The sequence below is a fragment of the Erigeron canadensis genome, chromosome 8, assembly GCF_010389155.1.
Source record: "Erigeron canadensis isolate Cc75 chromosome 8, C_canadensis_v1, whole genome shotgun sequence".
NCBI lineage: Eukaryota > Viridiplantae > Streptophyta > Magnoliopsida > Asterales > Asteraceae > Erigeron > Erigeron canadensis.
In genome coordinates, this window is record NC_057768.1 from 3129082 (window position 1) to 3146798 (window position 17717).

General features: G+C 31.9%; 1 protein-coding gene across 1 annotated transcript; it reads right to left on the reverse strand.

Annotated features, from left to right (window-relative positions):
* Positions 1–4905: 4905 nt before the first annotated feature.
* Positions 4906–7959, reverse strand: LOC122579749 (7-ethoxycoumarin O-deethylase-like). The gene is made up of 2 exons (XM_043751978.1): positions 7087–7959; positions 4906–5517 (listed from the first exon to the last, which is right to left on the reverse strand). The coding sequence occupies exons 1-2, from the start codon at positions 7957–7959 to the stop codon at positions 4906–4908; spliced, it is 1485 nt and encodes a 494-aa protein (XP_043607913.1).
* Positions 7960–17717: the final 9758 nt, after the last annotated feature.

Here is a 17717-nt window from a genome sequence, read left to right on the forward strand (position 1 = left end):
ATGGTGATGAGTGATCAAATGTTTACTAATCCGTTATGGAATGGAAAAAACCTCATGGTGACCAAATTGTATAATATAGTCGGTTTGGGTTGGGATATATATATATACAGTCGCAAGATGGTAGTAGGTTTTGGAATTGGAAAAGCCTATTAAGATCCTAATATTAATTTAGAAATGGTATAAAAACTTTAAAGAAACGTTTATGTATATATGGAAACATTAAAGAAACATTTCCTACGAGTTCGGACACGTTTCCGTACCGATGAAATTTCTGAAACGGATACGCCTACCTATTTGCAGTTTTGGTGCATGATAGTTATACTTTCATATCATTTATTTGTTTATTTATTTTTATAATTAGTAACAGTGTCTTTTTGGAAAAAAAAATAAAACTTTTTTTATGGAAACACTTCCATCATAAAAAAAAAGTTAAGAACATCTTCTTTTTTTTAAACAAATTAAGTGTCATCAAATTGAGATATGGAAATAATCGACTATTTATTTATATTGCTTCATGAACCGTGTCTTTTACATTTTTTAAGGCGTGTCCTTTCTAACCTAACTAATCTATATTATCTATACTAGCACGTTATCTGTGCAATGCGGCGGTAGTCGTGACGGCGATGATGTGGTGGTAGATGCGACTATTTGTGGTAGATGGAACGTCGATTGATGTATATTATTAATGTGAATATTTTAAAAAATAAAGGATTGATAGCATAACATAATCATTAATGTTAAGGGGTAGTATAAGTAAAAATATTTTAGTGCTAAGTAAAAATATTACATATTTTAAAGGTGGTAGATGAAAATATTATATGGAAGGACATTTTAGACTTTTCCCCCAAGTAACTTTCAACATAGGGGGTATTTTATTTAATAAGCAGTATAGATAAACAAACTACTACTCTCCCTAAAATTTAACACTCTACTTTAAAATCTCCAATTTACCATTTTAATCTATATTACCATCAAACACTTTATTCCTGGATTCCAAAATTACCCTTAAAAAATTTTTACGCGTGTCCCTTCCCTTCCCTTAAGTTGCTCACATAGTATACCAAAAACACACACATGCGTTACCGATTTTAATAATCAATCAACATAAAAAACGCTCACTCTAAAACAACGACGGTAAGAAACACTTGAGTTAAATCATACATTCATGTAATAACACGGTACAGCTACTTAACCAGCGTTTTTTTTCTATGCCCCGCTACATCGCGCGAGTACAAGGCTAGTAACTCTATATGGAAATACTATCCCGTATCAACTATTTTTGAAAAGTTTGATCTTTTAATGAAAGAAATTGTTTAATAATGCCTACCTCTTGTCGCGCCTTCACCACCACCACCACCACCGGTTGCGACCTTCACTCCGTTTTCGCTCTCACCACCGGTCACCGCATTGCACTGATAAGTTGCTAGTCTAGTGCTAATTTTATGGTTTAGCTAACTATATATATATATATATATATATATAATGTGATGTCATGTGAATTGTATGTGTAAACAAATTCATTCACATTTGAACAGATGAAATTGTACTTAATATACGTATGTTCATATGTGAATAATTCACACATGAACCTCACCCTATATTTTATAACAGCTAAATGCATCAAATATAACAAGATTTCTTTATGTCAAATTTTAAACTTCACTCTTCTCTGCAAAAAACAAAATCAAGTGAGCTACTGAGATGATGTCACAAAATAGTTTTTTTCAACCATTTTGTGACCTTAGCCGTTAAAGTTACACAGAAGACTTTAGAATGTGTAATTTTGTTGTATTTTTAGACTTTGTATTGTAATTTATAGCACCTTGCTAGTAGTTTGTTATTATTAATAAAATATATATATATATATAGGGTGACAATCAAATGAGAACCAGCTTAAAATGAGACACTTAAAAACTACAGTTTGATGCATTAAAAGTCCATAAAACTGACATAGTGCATAACTAATTATCATTATTTAAGTGTTTAACAACACATGGATCTGTCAAAATAAAAAAAAAATCTCTTTGTTTGTTGGATGCATCATTTTGATAATATGCATCCAAGATGGATGCACAAAACAAAAATCGTGATTTTTTCGATTTTAAAGGATCAATGTGTTGTTAAACACTTAAATAATGATAATTAGTTATGCACCATGTTAGTTTTATGGACTTTTAATGCATCAAAATGATGTTTCTAAATGTTATCACCGTTTTATTTTAAAAGTGTTCTCACCGAAATGTTACTATATATATATATATATATATTTGACAAGTGAGTTGACCCTAGATTAGTTACATAGTTTTTATTGAACAACTACATTAATTACATAATATGAATCAAAACTCAAAGGTAAACATGTTTATTGTTTTAGTACATTAAAATATAATATTATTTGTATTGTTTATCTGTATAACGTGGTATATTATTATTATTTATAATCCCTTATAAAGAGGATTGGGATTAAGAAATTAAGCAAAAAATTTCTTCCCAAAATACCCCTACATAAAACATAAAACTCTTATATATTTCCCTTTCTCCAATTCCCTCTAATCATTACACACTCTTATCGACCTAGCTTCTATCATCCTCCGTTGTCGCCCCCTTCTCCACCGCCTCCCGCAATCTCCACCACCGCCTGCCTTCCTCACTTTCTAGCCGCTGCAACGCGCGAGCACTATGCTTGTAAATGTTTATGAAGTTTTAAACTTCGAATTTAATGTGATTGTAACGAATTTTTAGTATTATTTCCAAATGGTAGTTATATATTGAGACAATTTTAAGCTTTTTAAAGAAAATACTAACTAATAAGTCAACCGGTTGAACCATCTGTTCATCTTATTCAACCTTGGGACCCCACAATTTATATCGGTTTCTAAAAGATTGTCCTATTCCAATTTTAATTTTTAGAGGACCCTCCTTCAAAAATTAATAGGATCACTCTCGAAGAACTAGAGAATGCTGGAACCTAAACCAATTGTGTGAAAGTGTGTGTTTGGTCATTAGTGTGAAAGTTTGCTTTTTGGCCAATAGTGTGTTTGTGTGACCAGAAAAAGAGAATAGTAGGTCATGAAGGAAAGAGAGAGATGTGTTTTTTTCTTTTTAATTAATTTGAATATCATCATTAAGTGTTTTTAGAAACAGAGTTTGATAGGTTTGACAAATAAGATTTACAAAACTTTTAAGAACTAAGACAAAGGAACCAAGATTTTTTACTTAATATTTCTGTTCTACTTTATTCCATAATAAGCACGCTTAAATACACAAAACAAAAATGGAACTAATCCAAAATATTAACTAAAAATGCATAAACGTGTGAATAAATGCAAAACATGAAAAGTGGGCCTAAAACAAAGGAATTGCTAGTAACTACTTCAAGTGGGGAAAGACTCAATCATAAAGATGCCAGAATGTTGTAAGCATTCGGGCCTCCACTCATGGGCTTTTGGACATGGGCTTCTGAATCTTATTAATACCCATGCCCAAAAAATGTCCTGATCCTCAAGGACGGGTCGATTTCGTTATGGTAATCGCCATTCTCGTCGTTCAGTGGTATTCAGGTTTCCACTCTTCAACATTGGATGCGGGATAGTAAACTCAACTATGCTAAGAATCACCCCTTTTGGTTTGATGACAACAAAATGTATTATAGGTGGAAGGGTTTTTCGGGTGTACGTATTCAGTCCACCCGCTGGGATGGAAACAAGGAATTTGGGGGCAATGCGGATGTTGGGGCTGTTTTGGTATGGAGAGAAGGTTGTTAGCATTGCGGTAGTGAAAACTTCGATGTGACTCATTGAGGACCACCATACCAAGATGGAAATCGTTCTTCCACGTAAATTGGATGAAATGAAATTAAAAGTACCGTTCAGCTTCACAAAGCCACTAAGTAGGATTGGAACCGGTGAAGCGAGATAGATATATGGTGGCCTCGGGTTCTTCCGAAGCCATGAAAGCTAAAGTTTCAATGAAAGCACAAAGTGACATGTATTACAAAGAAAATCCTACAAAACGTTCCAGTATTAAGACAAAGGAAACCAAGATTTTTTGTTTTAATAATCCTAACTAAATGCATAGACATGTGAAAGAATATGGAGAAGTGGAAAACATGTAAAACAAAGGAATTTCTCGGAAATTGTACTCATTCGGGCATGATTGGATGGGCTTTTGGACCTGGGCTTCTGGATCGTATTAGAATTAAAATTCCATGTAACACAGTAACAGAGAAAAATAATGTTTCTTGTTTTTACTTTAAATTTAATGGCATTATTTTTAGTTACGATTATGGGTTTTTATGTTGTCATTCGACACGACCCAAATCCACTCATTCCTTTTTTTATTTTCACAATTAATCTATCGTATTCAGCTTTCAATGATCATTATAAAAATTTGGTTCAAATAAACGAAAATTTAAAATAATAGAATTATTAAAGTAAAATATATAAAGTAAGCATATTTATTTTGATTATGATTCATTGATTAATATCTTATCACTCTTTTACAATAACCTCTCTTCCTAATTAAGTTGAAATCCTATATATTTTTTTTGTTTCAACGGTATGTTTGGGCACCTCGTAATTTTCATGATACCCTTAGGCTCTTAGTCGACTACTCAAAAATCCTAGATCAGCAAAGCGCATGAATATCAATATATCATAGAGAGAGAAACTTTGTCAACTAAAATAATATCTCGAGTTAGGAAACCAAACTTGTCACAAAATAAGGAAAAAATAAATTTCATCACATACACATTATTAATAGTATAACACAACAATAAGAAGAATGAAGACAATGAAAGCAACAATAACAACAAAATTTAAGGATTCGTTTTATATTATCACATAATAAATTGAAGTATTTTCAGTAATCACTTGGAATCGAAATGACTAGAAATGTTGACTTCAACTACCAATCTAGTGGTACAGGAACAACACAAAGAGGGATTGACTTTTGTATGGTGATTCCAAACTTCTCGGTCATATCCAGTTCCTTACATATAGTTTTCGTATCTATATACCAATCAAAGTTATTCAATAACGAGCCTAACATGACAGGTAGCATACGCATTGCAAGTGGCAAACCAGGGCATATTCTTCTTCCAGCACCAAACGGGATTAGCTCAAAATCTTGACCTCGGATATCAAGTTTAGATACCATGAATCTTTCTGGATTGAACTCTAGTGAGTCTTCCCAAATGGTTGGGTCTCTTCCTATGGCATATGCATTCACAAGCACTTGTGTGCCTTTTGGAATGGTGTATCCACTGAGATTTACTTCATTCTCAACTTTTCGAGGAAGCAAGAGAGGTACCGGAGGATGCATTCGTAAGGTCTCCTTCACAATGCATGATAAATAAGGTAGGCTCAAGACATCATCCTCTTTTACGATTTTACCTTTACCGATAACTTCTGCAATCTCCAATTTGGCCTTCTCCATAACTAGTGGGTTGCATAGTAATTCTGTCATTGCCCATTCTAACGTGTTTGAAGTTGTATCGGTACCGGCGGCAAACAAATCCTACGTATTTTTACCAATTAATATCGAATTATTTATCAAAACATGTTTAATGTACAGTTTAAATATAATAAATAAATCTGAAAGTTATAATTGAAAAAATAGGGAAGATTTCGTATAAGTGTAGATTTTACAAAAAATTTTGGATAAATTGTATGTTTTTCAAGAGTTTAGTAAAAATGGGGGTTAAAAGGTAAAAGTGTATAACAAGTAAAGGCGGATGTGAAAAGGACACCATTTGACATGTGTTAAAAGCCTCATGTTCTACTTCCGGCCTTTGAGGACTTGCATGCCTCATGGTCGTTTGTTGAAGTAGAAAATCTCGAAGGTAGTACCTCTGGTCTTTTTAGGATTTTTATCAATGATAATAAAACTAAATTAGAAAAAAAAAAAAAACTTAAGACTTGCTCAGTTATTATCTTTACATGAGACTGTTGCGGAGATATAAAGCCTGCAAAACTCCAAGGTAGTACCTCTGGCTTTTTCCCCTCAACAAGTTACTACACCAATTGAGCAGTTGGCATGCCACGTCATTAAGGGCCGATGGTAAAACTTTTCATTTTCAACATATTCTCAACTTTGAATTTATTTGTATTACAAATATGACCTTTGCATATACATTTTCACAAAAGCTTTAAAAAACACATTATCTATCTATATAATATCTATATAAGTCTTTGAATCATATTTAAAGAAATAAGAATCGTTTGATGATTTTTAACTTTGATTTATAGACACTTATTGACATTATTAAATCACACTTTAGATAATTAGTCAAAATATATCTGTTCTAAATTAATTATTAGTGATTAAAAGTGTAAATTAGTGATGAACTATAAAAAAGTTTAAATTTGAAAAACAAAAAGATTTAAATTGGTAATGGAAAACAAAAAAAATGCAAACTTATGTTGGTATCATGTATGTTTATGACCTTTTTTGAATAATATGAATTGTTAAATGGTGGAATGTGAAAGAGACCAAGTAATGTATATGTATATGTAAATGTATGTATATATGTAAACGTGAGGTTTGTGATAAATAGATAGATGGTTAATGAGAATTTATTGAGTTGGGGGTCATAGAATTTGTTTGGTTCCTGATGAGGGTCTATATATATGAGGAATCCATCATTCACTTCATACTTTGCATTATTCTCTCCTAAAAGCATTTAGTTTTCGTAAGTCTATCCAAAGCCAAAAACTATGTGTTCAAATGGGGAAGATTAATGATATTATTGCAAAACAACCTAAAATCTAATTAAAATGATACAGTTCTAAATCAATAAGCGCATTTATTGTATTTAATCTTTTGTATATTAAAAAATCTACTTTAACGACTTATTAACTAATCAAAATCGTTGATTTTATTAAATGATTCTTATCTTTGACCCAATATTTAATATGATTAGTAAAAGTCAACGACGATTTTTACAAAGTTTTATAATCTCTAAATTAATAATTCTTTTGTTTAATTTTTTTTAACAGATAATTCACAATTCTAAGTTAAGTTGAATTACATATGTAAATCAAAGTGCAAAATATATATGCCTTAAGGAAAAATCGATTTACTCACCAAAAACAAGCTCTTGATGTGTGCATGATTAATCTCATCTGGGTTTTCTTGATTTATTTTCAGACATACATCCAATACATCCTTTTGGTTTGATTCACCCATTCCTAATCTCTCATTAATCAAGTGCTCAAACATCTCAAGAACTTTCCCAAAATGATGACTCATTCTTGTCCTAATCTTTTGCGGGTCAATCTTTTTTAATACTGGAAAAAAATCAACTAGATTTGGTTTACCTGCTTCCACCATGATGTTTCCAACGACTTCTTTAAATTCTTTACCCGAATCCTCATACGGGTCTGTTAGATCTTTGGAGAAAACTGTGTTGGATAAGAGATTCATAGTGGTTCTAAAAGCAGCTCGACCAATATCAACTGACTCATTAGCTTGGCTAGCTTTCTTGCAATATGCCATGAGCTCATGCACTTTTTGGCTCCTTAAGTGCTGGTTAGAATAAAGGGAATTATTGGCAAAAATGTTGGTGCTAAGGATTTTACGTAAGGTTCGCCACTGGGTACCAACAGGGAGCCAAGAAACAGAGTAGTCAGAGTGGTTACGCGCATTTAGGGCATCGGGGATATAACGACTAGAGAAATCAAAATCTTGCTTTTGGAGGACTTCTTTAGCTGCTGCAGCCGATGATATGACTACCGTAGTGATGTGACCAAGTTTTAAGGACATTATAGGGCCATGGATTTTGGCTAGTTTGGTTAGGGATTGGTGTGGTTTGTCACCAAGCAAGTGAAGGTTTCCAATGATAGGTAATCGGGTCGGGCCTGGTGGTAAGTTTTTGGGTTTGCCAAACCCAAAAACCAATAATATGGGTTGGATAAGAAAGTAAGATAGAAATAAACCAAGAATAACAAGATAATCCATTGATGTAAATAAGTTTAGGCTAGTGTGCTAGTGTTGTATCATGCAAGCATGCTAGTTTAATAAGTTGCAAAAATAAAGTAAAACAATATAAAATATTCTTAGATGAGACTTACGAAAATAATATTTGTACATTATTATAGAGACGAATAAAAGCAAAGGCATCTGTCATAATTGGAGATTGATGACATGATTATAATTAAAAATTGTCATTTGAGATTGCATTCATGATTTTTTTGCTATTTTCTATATCTCGTTTGACCAAGTTGGCAAATATGACGATTTGTTTAATATTAGACCATTTGTCACGTTCGCTTATTAAGCTCGGTGAAAGATGTCACCTAGAAGGTGCTATATATCGGTGAAATGGAAAGGTGAAATTTGGTAGGTGATTTCATTTCTCTTTTATTTTATTTTCTTTTAGTTTGGGGCCAATGACTTTTCTCAAATTATGTTATTGGTTTTTGTTTAGGTGTTCAAAACAAGCTGCATATTGTTTTCTTCCATATAAACGAGTTTTTAAAGTATATACAGAATATATGATTTGATATGATACTTTGATAATTAAAAGAAATGAAAAGAAAAAATATATTTATAGATTTTGAATATATTTTATGTCTTTGTCTCTTGGAAATTGGAGATGAATATTTGTAGCGAGAGGTGTTTGGTGGGGGTTTTGATATATGTGAAGTGAGTTTTATTTAGTGATTTCTTAATTGTTATTTTACATTTTGGAGAAGACAAAGTTACATAAATATTCTACCAAATGGTTTAACCTTGTGGTAAATGGTGTTAGTATGTGGTTAATTACTTACATTTTTTTTTTATAAAAAATCCATTCATTGTATAGTTTAAACATTTTTAGAATTAAATTAATAATAACATCATCCATTTTCAATTTTGATGAGAAGGGAAGTGTGATTGGTGAATAAGTGGTTAAGTCAGTTATCTTATACTATATGTTAGATTTATGCTCGTGTCAAATACACAGATTGTTTATAACATTTTAAAGATAAAATAATTTATTCAACATATAACTTTAAATATAAAAATTGTAAGTAAAAACAAATTTAAAAGAATATACTTCTAGAACATTGAACGCATATTAACACACGCATACCGTTGTCGCCAACCCTGCTTGACTACGTCCCTCTTTAATAGTATTAGATTTTTTTTTGGAAGGTTGTATATTATTGGGAATGGTCTTTACACATGTTTGGTTGATAGAAATATGCAGTTTAGTGATAGATAGAGGTTTGTCAATGTATTTTATGATGATGTGTATTGGCAATTATATTATGGCTACCTTCTTTAGCATGTAGAAAATTATTTTGGTAAATAATGGTTGTGTGCAGATAGAGGTTTGTCAAAGTATTTTATGATGATGTGTATTGGCAATTATATTTTGGCTACCTTCTTTAGCATATGTAGAAAATCATTTTGGTAAAGAATGGTTGTGTGCAGAGTCATTTTCTTATTAAATTGAGGGTTTTTTTTATATATTAATTTTAATATTAATAAGATTAAAATTAAATTAAGATTAAGATTAAATATGCCTGTTGATAGCGCTATATACTATCTTCACCGGACAATAATAAAAAACTAAAGACGCACCATGAATTATATGACTATGACAATCTTTAATTCAAACATGCCGTTGTAAAACGATAAATAACAAAGAAGAAAGAAGAACAAGAAAATAGAAATAAAGGAGAATTGTGTCTTATTAATCTCATGAACAACTATTTATACATATACAATATTGGAGTACTCACCAACACAATCTGCTAATATAATTATAAGATCTCCAATAGATATGGACATCCATACTTTAATTATTCATAATACTCCCCCTTAGATATTCATTGATTAAATACATTATACCTCGTTAAAACCTTACTAGATAAAAACCCAATGAGACAAAATTCTAGTGAAGGAAAAGAGTACATAATTCTTTTGATATGCTTAGGGATGTTGTCTCATTAAAAACCTTGACATCAAAACCCAGTTGTACAAAACCTTGCTCAAGGAAAAAAGAGTGCAACGCGTATCTTCTCTCCCTCATAATCACATCACTTAAAATTCTTATCATGACCAAACATATTCAATGTCTGACATATTAAGTGTCTTAATAGCTTAAATTTCTTTGCTTCTCGCACTATCCACTACTACAAAATTAAGCTATTGCAACACTCATAAAGTGTCACATTAGGCCATAAAAATCTTGCAATAGATCTAATGCAACACTTTAAGAAGTGCTCCATTAGCTAACGTCGCCTTAGGTCTATAACAACACTTTTATTTGGAAAAAGCAAACACTTTTCAAAAGTGTTGCAAGTAATTGCTAAATGCAACACTTCCTGATCCAACACTTTTTATATCAAATGCAACACTTAATATACCCTTTTACAACACTTTTGATATCAAATGCAACAAATAATATAGCCTATTGCAACACTTTTGATATCATTTCTATAGGCCACAATGCAACACTTTTGGAATTAAAAGACAACACTTATAAGCATTATTACATCAATGTAAAATGTCAATATGTAAGACTTTTATTATTCACAACATCTAAGTACAATTTTTTGATCAAAACAATACTGTAATACAATACATAATTAAAAAAAAATGTTCAACGTCAAAGAAAACTATTATGTAACATATAACTTATTTTAACTATAATTCTACATATACTAAAATCCTCCTTGTAAATCACCACTTGAGGTTAGTATATCCCGAAACAATGTTTGCCTGTTACATATAAAGGGAGCAAACAATATAGTTAGTACACTTGTGAGCATTAAGTGAATAAAGTCATCAAGTACCATATAAATCTTAAACTTAATAATAACATTATACATAACACACTAAATGAAATTACAATAAAGAAGATGCATAACTTAGCGGGCAATGGCAAAACAATTTTGGATAGGGTTACTTGATCTAGTAAGCCATGTTCCCGGACTTTCAATAATATTTGGGGTTCAATCATGAGTTAATTAAAAGATAATCAAGATGGGTCAAAGAAGTAGCATAAATTCATTCTGATGGTAACCACGCCATATGAGTATCAATAATTCTTTTGTAAACTAACTTGTTATCTTTCTTGATATATTACTATCAACTAGCTATAATTAAGTAGAGAACGACACAATATGTACACAACATCTATTTGTAATCGGTAAGTTCTTCCTAAGCATCTAACTCTACCTACAGGCCAAGTATTGATTAAAGATAAAACCATGTCTTATTAGCAGCAGCAGATAGCATGCTAAAAAATAAGGAGGTAGAATCTAACCGAGGGGTTGGTGACGAAAAGATCATCTCCCACAATTTGTACTTGTTCACCATTCAGTGGTCATAAATTGGCCGATTCATAGACACTACCACCTCTTTGACTTTTTTACATCCAACATTTTGTTGTGGTCAGAAATACTTATAGCAAAGTTATTATATACCTGACATTAGATAAGATGAATATTACATTTGACATGTAACAATAGAAACTAAATGTAGATGCCAGATATCATGATAAGTTTAATACTGTATACTAATAAATAGTAATAACACGATCCATATGAACATAACGAGACCAGCAGACCAAATAAATGGCCAATGGGTATCAACAGGGCGAGATTCTTATGTTGGGTCGAACTGAAATTGCAGTCACGCATTATTATAAGTTTTACAACCTAGAATACCAACTCAGCCAATACTTGAATTTTACAGGATACTAGTACTTAAGTAGTTCGATGAGCCGATACCATCTACTTTCAGGTGTATGTAAATATTAGATATGTTCCATGAATCATCAAAACCATTTCTACTAGTTTTAAATTTTAAGTTCATAAGAGTTATGTGAATGCTTTGTGATTTAAAAAGATAGAAATTATACACGTACTAGGATATGATCAAAGCACATGAAAAACCAACTTTATTGCTATGAAATAATACACGTACCAGTGATACTGTTGATGAAATCCACTGCAGCACTACTTCTTTTTGCATGTTGCAAGCACAACCACATTAGCCAAATGAATGAATAAGATCAGATGACAGGATGTGTTCGCAGGGCTAGAAATAAGTAATCAATAATAATACATTAAAGATTTCTCATACCAACAAGGTTACTCAGTGTACTCATGACCGAGGTCTTGCTGTAACAATATATAACTGCAAAAGTACCTGATCACCGGAAAAGTTCTCTAGAAACCTTGCAGTAATAAAAAGTTCAGCAAAAGCGGGCTAATAACTCTTTGGTGAGACTCTTTGTATCAACTTAGCTAAGAAATCCGAAACTTGAAACGTATCAAGTTAAAACCTTTACAAAAATACTATGTAAGTGAACGAATCTCAAAAGGTTATAACTAGAAGAAGGCTCTTACTAAAGCAAATAGGCTTTTTTCTCTCGTAAGCATACTATATGTATAAGATGCTCCTAAATGAGTTGGTCTGTCTATATTTTGGATATTAAACAACATTGTTTGCACTCTCAAGAAAGTTGAGATTAACTTTAAAAAGTTTCCATTAAGGTTACTCTTCCAAGTTAAACGGATAACAACTCCACGTATAGTGAACGTAGTCAACTTTACCATAAAAAATAGTGAACACATCATTTAGCATAAAGTTTATTATGAGATGTACATACATTTATAACTTTTCCAAGACAAATTAAGAGGCGCTCTGGCAGTACATATAATTTCGACGCTTTGTGAAACCCGACCTTTGGCAGATTTCAATTGGTTTCCTAACGTCACCCTTGATTAAAGTTCTTACACACGACAAGATATACATTACTGGGCTTCCCAAGTGACTGAAAGTTTTATAAAAAATAAGGAAAACAAATCTTTAAAAGTAGTAGATAAGTGGTCATATACCCTGCAATACCTTCATCGTTGATAACCTTAAAAAGTCCATCCAACAAGGCCACAAATCCCTAGCGAATCTAGGTTGCATTTGAACATGAACCTTAACTGCTATGGGTGAAGGGCAACGTCTGCAACATAGAACCAACAAGAGCAAGGTAAATCAAAGTTTTATACTAGGCAGCATACTCATGAACATAAATAGCAGAGTAATTTTCTTAAAATATTCGTAAAAACTTAAATTGAAAGCAGCCGCAAACCTTGTTAAATCCTCTCTATCCACAATACCCAAAAGCTAGAAGAAATGTTCTTCTACATTATATGGTCAATCTGGTATATAATTACATATAAATTGAATAAGGAGGAAAGTAGGGCACCAGACCTACGTAGCGAGCGATAATGAAGAGAATGTAAAATGAATAACCACTTAAATCGAATACATCAAAAACTACTTTTATCTTTATTTTTGAATCTAATCTAATCGATATAAATTTTAAAGTTTTGAAAATTGGGAAATTTGGGGCGGCATCTAGTTATTTTGGAAAGAAGTTCAAAAATTCTGAGATACAAAATTTTGGGAATCTCGACCATAACCTCATTTCATTTTCTTCTTTGACTCATTAAAAGTCAAAACTTGCATACTCCGTTAATTACTACCAGTAAAACCTTTTGTAAATGAAGTTTGTTTCTTATCTTAAAGATTAAATTTTAATAATGTTAAATTTTAACTTATGAAGGAACATATGATATTAGTTAAAGTTTGCATATAATTAAGTTTGTCGTCCTTGAGTTTTAGCTCAATGGTTGGGGAAGACATAGGAATTAAATTCCTTTATAAGGGCTTGGCATGAGTTATCAATCTTGAAATCCCCGACGTGGTAAAGCCACAACAAACGTTGTAGGTATTGTTTTTAACTAACTTCCAATATATGCAACACTTTTAAAAAGTGTCCCCAGCTTATGCAACACTTTTAGAAAAGTGTTGCATTATACATATAATATGCAACATTTCCAAAAAAGTGTTGTATTACACATATACAATGCAACAGTTATTATTAAAGTTTTGCGTTATAAGTTATGTTGTATAAAATGCAACACTTTTTAAAAGTGTTGCTTATAAAGTGTTGCATTGGCTTCATTTTGTAGTAGTGATCAAAATCCTCAAATAATATTCTCTTCACATAAAATTCATATATCATGTTTGAGGATTAATCACACATTATGTATCTCAATTAAAACATCGTCGTACTTCACAGATTCCATATTTTCAATAAATTCAAGTAAATGATGTATTCTTCGATGTTTAGACTACGAGAGCTATAAGCGTTTTAATGATACTTCAAAACCCAACATTATGATCATTATCTTTAGAAGTCAAAAGGGAAATTGTTAGCATCATGTGAGCTCATAACCATGAGCATCATTTATATATCAATACCAATTATATTTTACATCTTTCTCTCTTAGCTTTCATGATGCACATTGATTCATTCTCAAGATGTTAAATTCAAAAATCAAGATAGATTTTGTCTTTTATCTTTCGTTCATCAATTCAATAATCATTGACACTCCCTCGGAGTTCATTAATATTCAATTAATCAAACTTCTTGAAACTTTATATAAGTCTTAAACCAAAACAATTTCTATAACAGATAATACTCTCGAGAACTTTTCACATGTGTTTCAAGCATTTTAATTCACGAGACATGCTTCATGCATTTTATATCTCTCGTGGAATCTCAACTTCAAGCTCTATTTTTATACTCTAGACGCAAAACAATACTTTTTCACTTTGCCAGACTTTTAATTTAATTGCTTTCACCATATAATTTATACACTTTCAAGTGCTTGGACTTCATGTCCCAAACTACTAGCGTCCTTTTTTGTTGGCATCAACCATATCATATCAAATTATGTGCATGCATGCTTTTTAAGATCCTCGCCATTATACATACTCTTAGCGTTATCATATTCAGTCAGTCTCGACGTGATTTTTATTTTCGATTCCTTAAGTCTCTAGACATGTCAAAACTGATGAGATCTCATTATTTCTAGGTACCCGGAGTTTCTCAAAAACCTCCATGTCTAGTTTCTCATCATCAATCTCTTTTGGGGTCTTTGTACCTTGACTTTGACCATCTAAATTTTATGCTCCTTTTATTCGAGGCTTTTATTTTTGAATCGACTTTTCTATCACTCATTATCAACCGGAGCGTAAGCAGCTTTTTGGTCAGTTAAGATTGCTAGCAATTACTAAATATTCTGAATGAATTATCCCACAAACTTTAAGCTTATATTCATTGGTATGAGCATCTTTGATAATTCATTCTTACTTCTTTAGCTGCTTTCTGATGGTCCACGAATGCACTACTTATGTTATAGTTAAATTAGACAAGAAAGTAAATAAGAAGATTAATAACAAGAACAATAACAAGTTCAATTGTAATAAATCAATGCAAGGATAATCATATGTATCATTGATTAAACGATGAATACATGGTTGATCTTACACACTTGACTTACAAGAATACAAAAGAACAAAGGTAATTGCTAAGTCTAGACACACTAAAAACTTGAACAATTACAAGTGACACACACTTTCAAGGTGACAAACACACTTGATACAATGCGGTTGTGTTACTTTATATAGAGGAAGAATTAGGGCAACACAGCCTTCCTTTGATAGTGATAGATGGTGGTTGTCGACATTCCATTGGCTCATTGTACTTCCAAGCAAGAGCCTTTGTCTTCTTTACCAAAATGGGTATGAGAGAAGACCCAAGTTTTGGTCCCAACATGTACCTTTTCCAAGTAAGGTATGTTACAGTTGGAAGAATCACCATGTGACTCTTGTCTTCATATGGTTTGAATACTTCCCGCCATGACAAACATTTGGTCAGCATGCATCCCGCTGAAGAGAGTCACTGGACTCGCTGAAGACTTGCTGACTATACATGTCAGCGAGTAAGTCTAATCAGCGAATCCAAGACTCAACACTTTCCACTTTCCCTAATGTTGGGAACATCTCATCCTAATGTTGAGAAAATTAAATCATGTCAATGACATGATAAACTTAAGCCATAGACGAATCTTCCAATGATGCCTTTATTTATACGTACACCTCTTTCATGTTTTAACTCATACCCAAAACAGTCATAATAATGTCTAGTTTAATCAGACAGTTTCGAACTGAATCAAAGCATGAGCCTACATACTTCCAAGGCACATCTATTTTCCCAATATTATTTCCAACATTCTTTGAAGTCTCATCTTTGTGCATTGTAGTGGAACAACTTAATCATATATTGCACATTCAAAAACTCTTATAAGACATATGTGTTTTCTGACCATAAACCAATTTTAATGGGGAGGAAACACAATAAATTCTTGGCATGATGCGAATTCAAATTATTGTATGTTAAATAATAACATGGCCCCAATCTATAGTCATTCATTTGCTCACAATAATTATTATCGCCAATACAATATGGAACATGCTTCCAATCTTACAAGATGAGCAATTAATTACGCAAACATAATGTTGCGACTTTGGTGACCCATTTATACGATGAATCGATTTTAAAAGACTAAATGGTCAATATAGACGATGCATACATCTCCTTTGCATATGTTCCATTAATTTAAGAAATTCAGTTCTTATTGTACTTGACATATATTTTGTTATAGAGCAAATAAGTAACAACAACAACAACAACAACAAAAAGCCAATCCCTGAGCTGGGTACAGGGGAGATGAGCTATAGACAATCTTACATCTATCTAAAGGTAGAGAGACTACTTCCATAACTATAAAAGAAATAAGTACAATCCAAATAATCGATTGAAGAACCTCGTTGTTCTTTTACATTTTCGCATCGTCATTGATCCAGGATGGTCCAACCGGTCATGTCAATTAATCAATCAAATAATATAAGTCTAAACTTCTCGTTTATGACTACGTATGCTTTAATACAAAGTACATTTTGCATGAGATATTAGTGTATCATCACACTTTCTCCTTTTGCTTCTAGTAATTATATTAGCTTTTCTAGAGCTTTTAAAATACACTATTCACATCAGGATATAACAGTAAGTGAGAAATTATTTTGCGAGCAACAAAATCTTACGAAATTTCTCATTGTACAGATTTCGTAATGGATAAGTTAACAAAGTATTTTGACATAGATCGTAACCTACTCAGTATCATATAACTTGTCATATTACAAACAAATCACGTAGACAAAGAGTACAAACTAAATTTGCAATATCACTATCATATACAATGCGTCTTATTTTATCTATCAAATATCCATGGAAATCTATTTCAAAACTCACAAATACCTCTAGAAAGTTTTATTAATGTATATCTCAACAAAACAACTTCGGTTTTATTCTTATTATACTTATTGTTTGCCTTGTTTTTATGCAGATCTAAAAATATAAACAAACACAACTTGGAATAATAACTCAGACTGGCCCAAAATTGGAAGTAAACTCATATATATAATTGACTAGCCTTGTACCCGCGTGATGCCGCGGGACCTTGGAAAAAAATGCTGGTTAAGTAGCCGTACCGTGTTATTACATAAATGTATGATTCATCTCAAGTGTTTCTTAGTCCGGCTGAAAGTGCAAACCACCGTTATCGTTTTGGAGTGAGCGCTTTTTATGTTAATTGATTATTAAATTCAGTAACTTATGTGTGTTATTTTGGTATATCATGTGAGCAACTTTAGGGAAAGAAAGGGACACGTGTAAGGTTTTTTTTTTAAGGATAGTTTTGGAATTTTAAGGTAAAGTGTTTGATGATAGTATAAATTAAAAGGGTAAATTAGAGATTTTAAAGGTAGAGTGTTAAATTTTTAGGGGTAGTTTGTTTATATAGATAGTA

What these genes read in the sequence shown, in the direction of transcription:
- LOC122579749 (XM_043751978.1), bottom strand. Translation starts at nt 7,959, where the DNA reads ATGGATTATCTTGTTATTCTTGGTTTATTTCTATCTTACTTTCTTATC. An exon ending in ACATCAAGAGCTTGTTTTTG is followed by an intron (nt 5,518 to 7,086) that starts GTGAGTAAATCG and finishes AAAAATACGTAG; the next exon opens with GATTTGTTTGCCGCCGGTAC.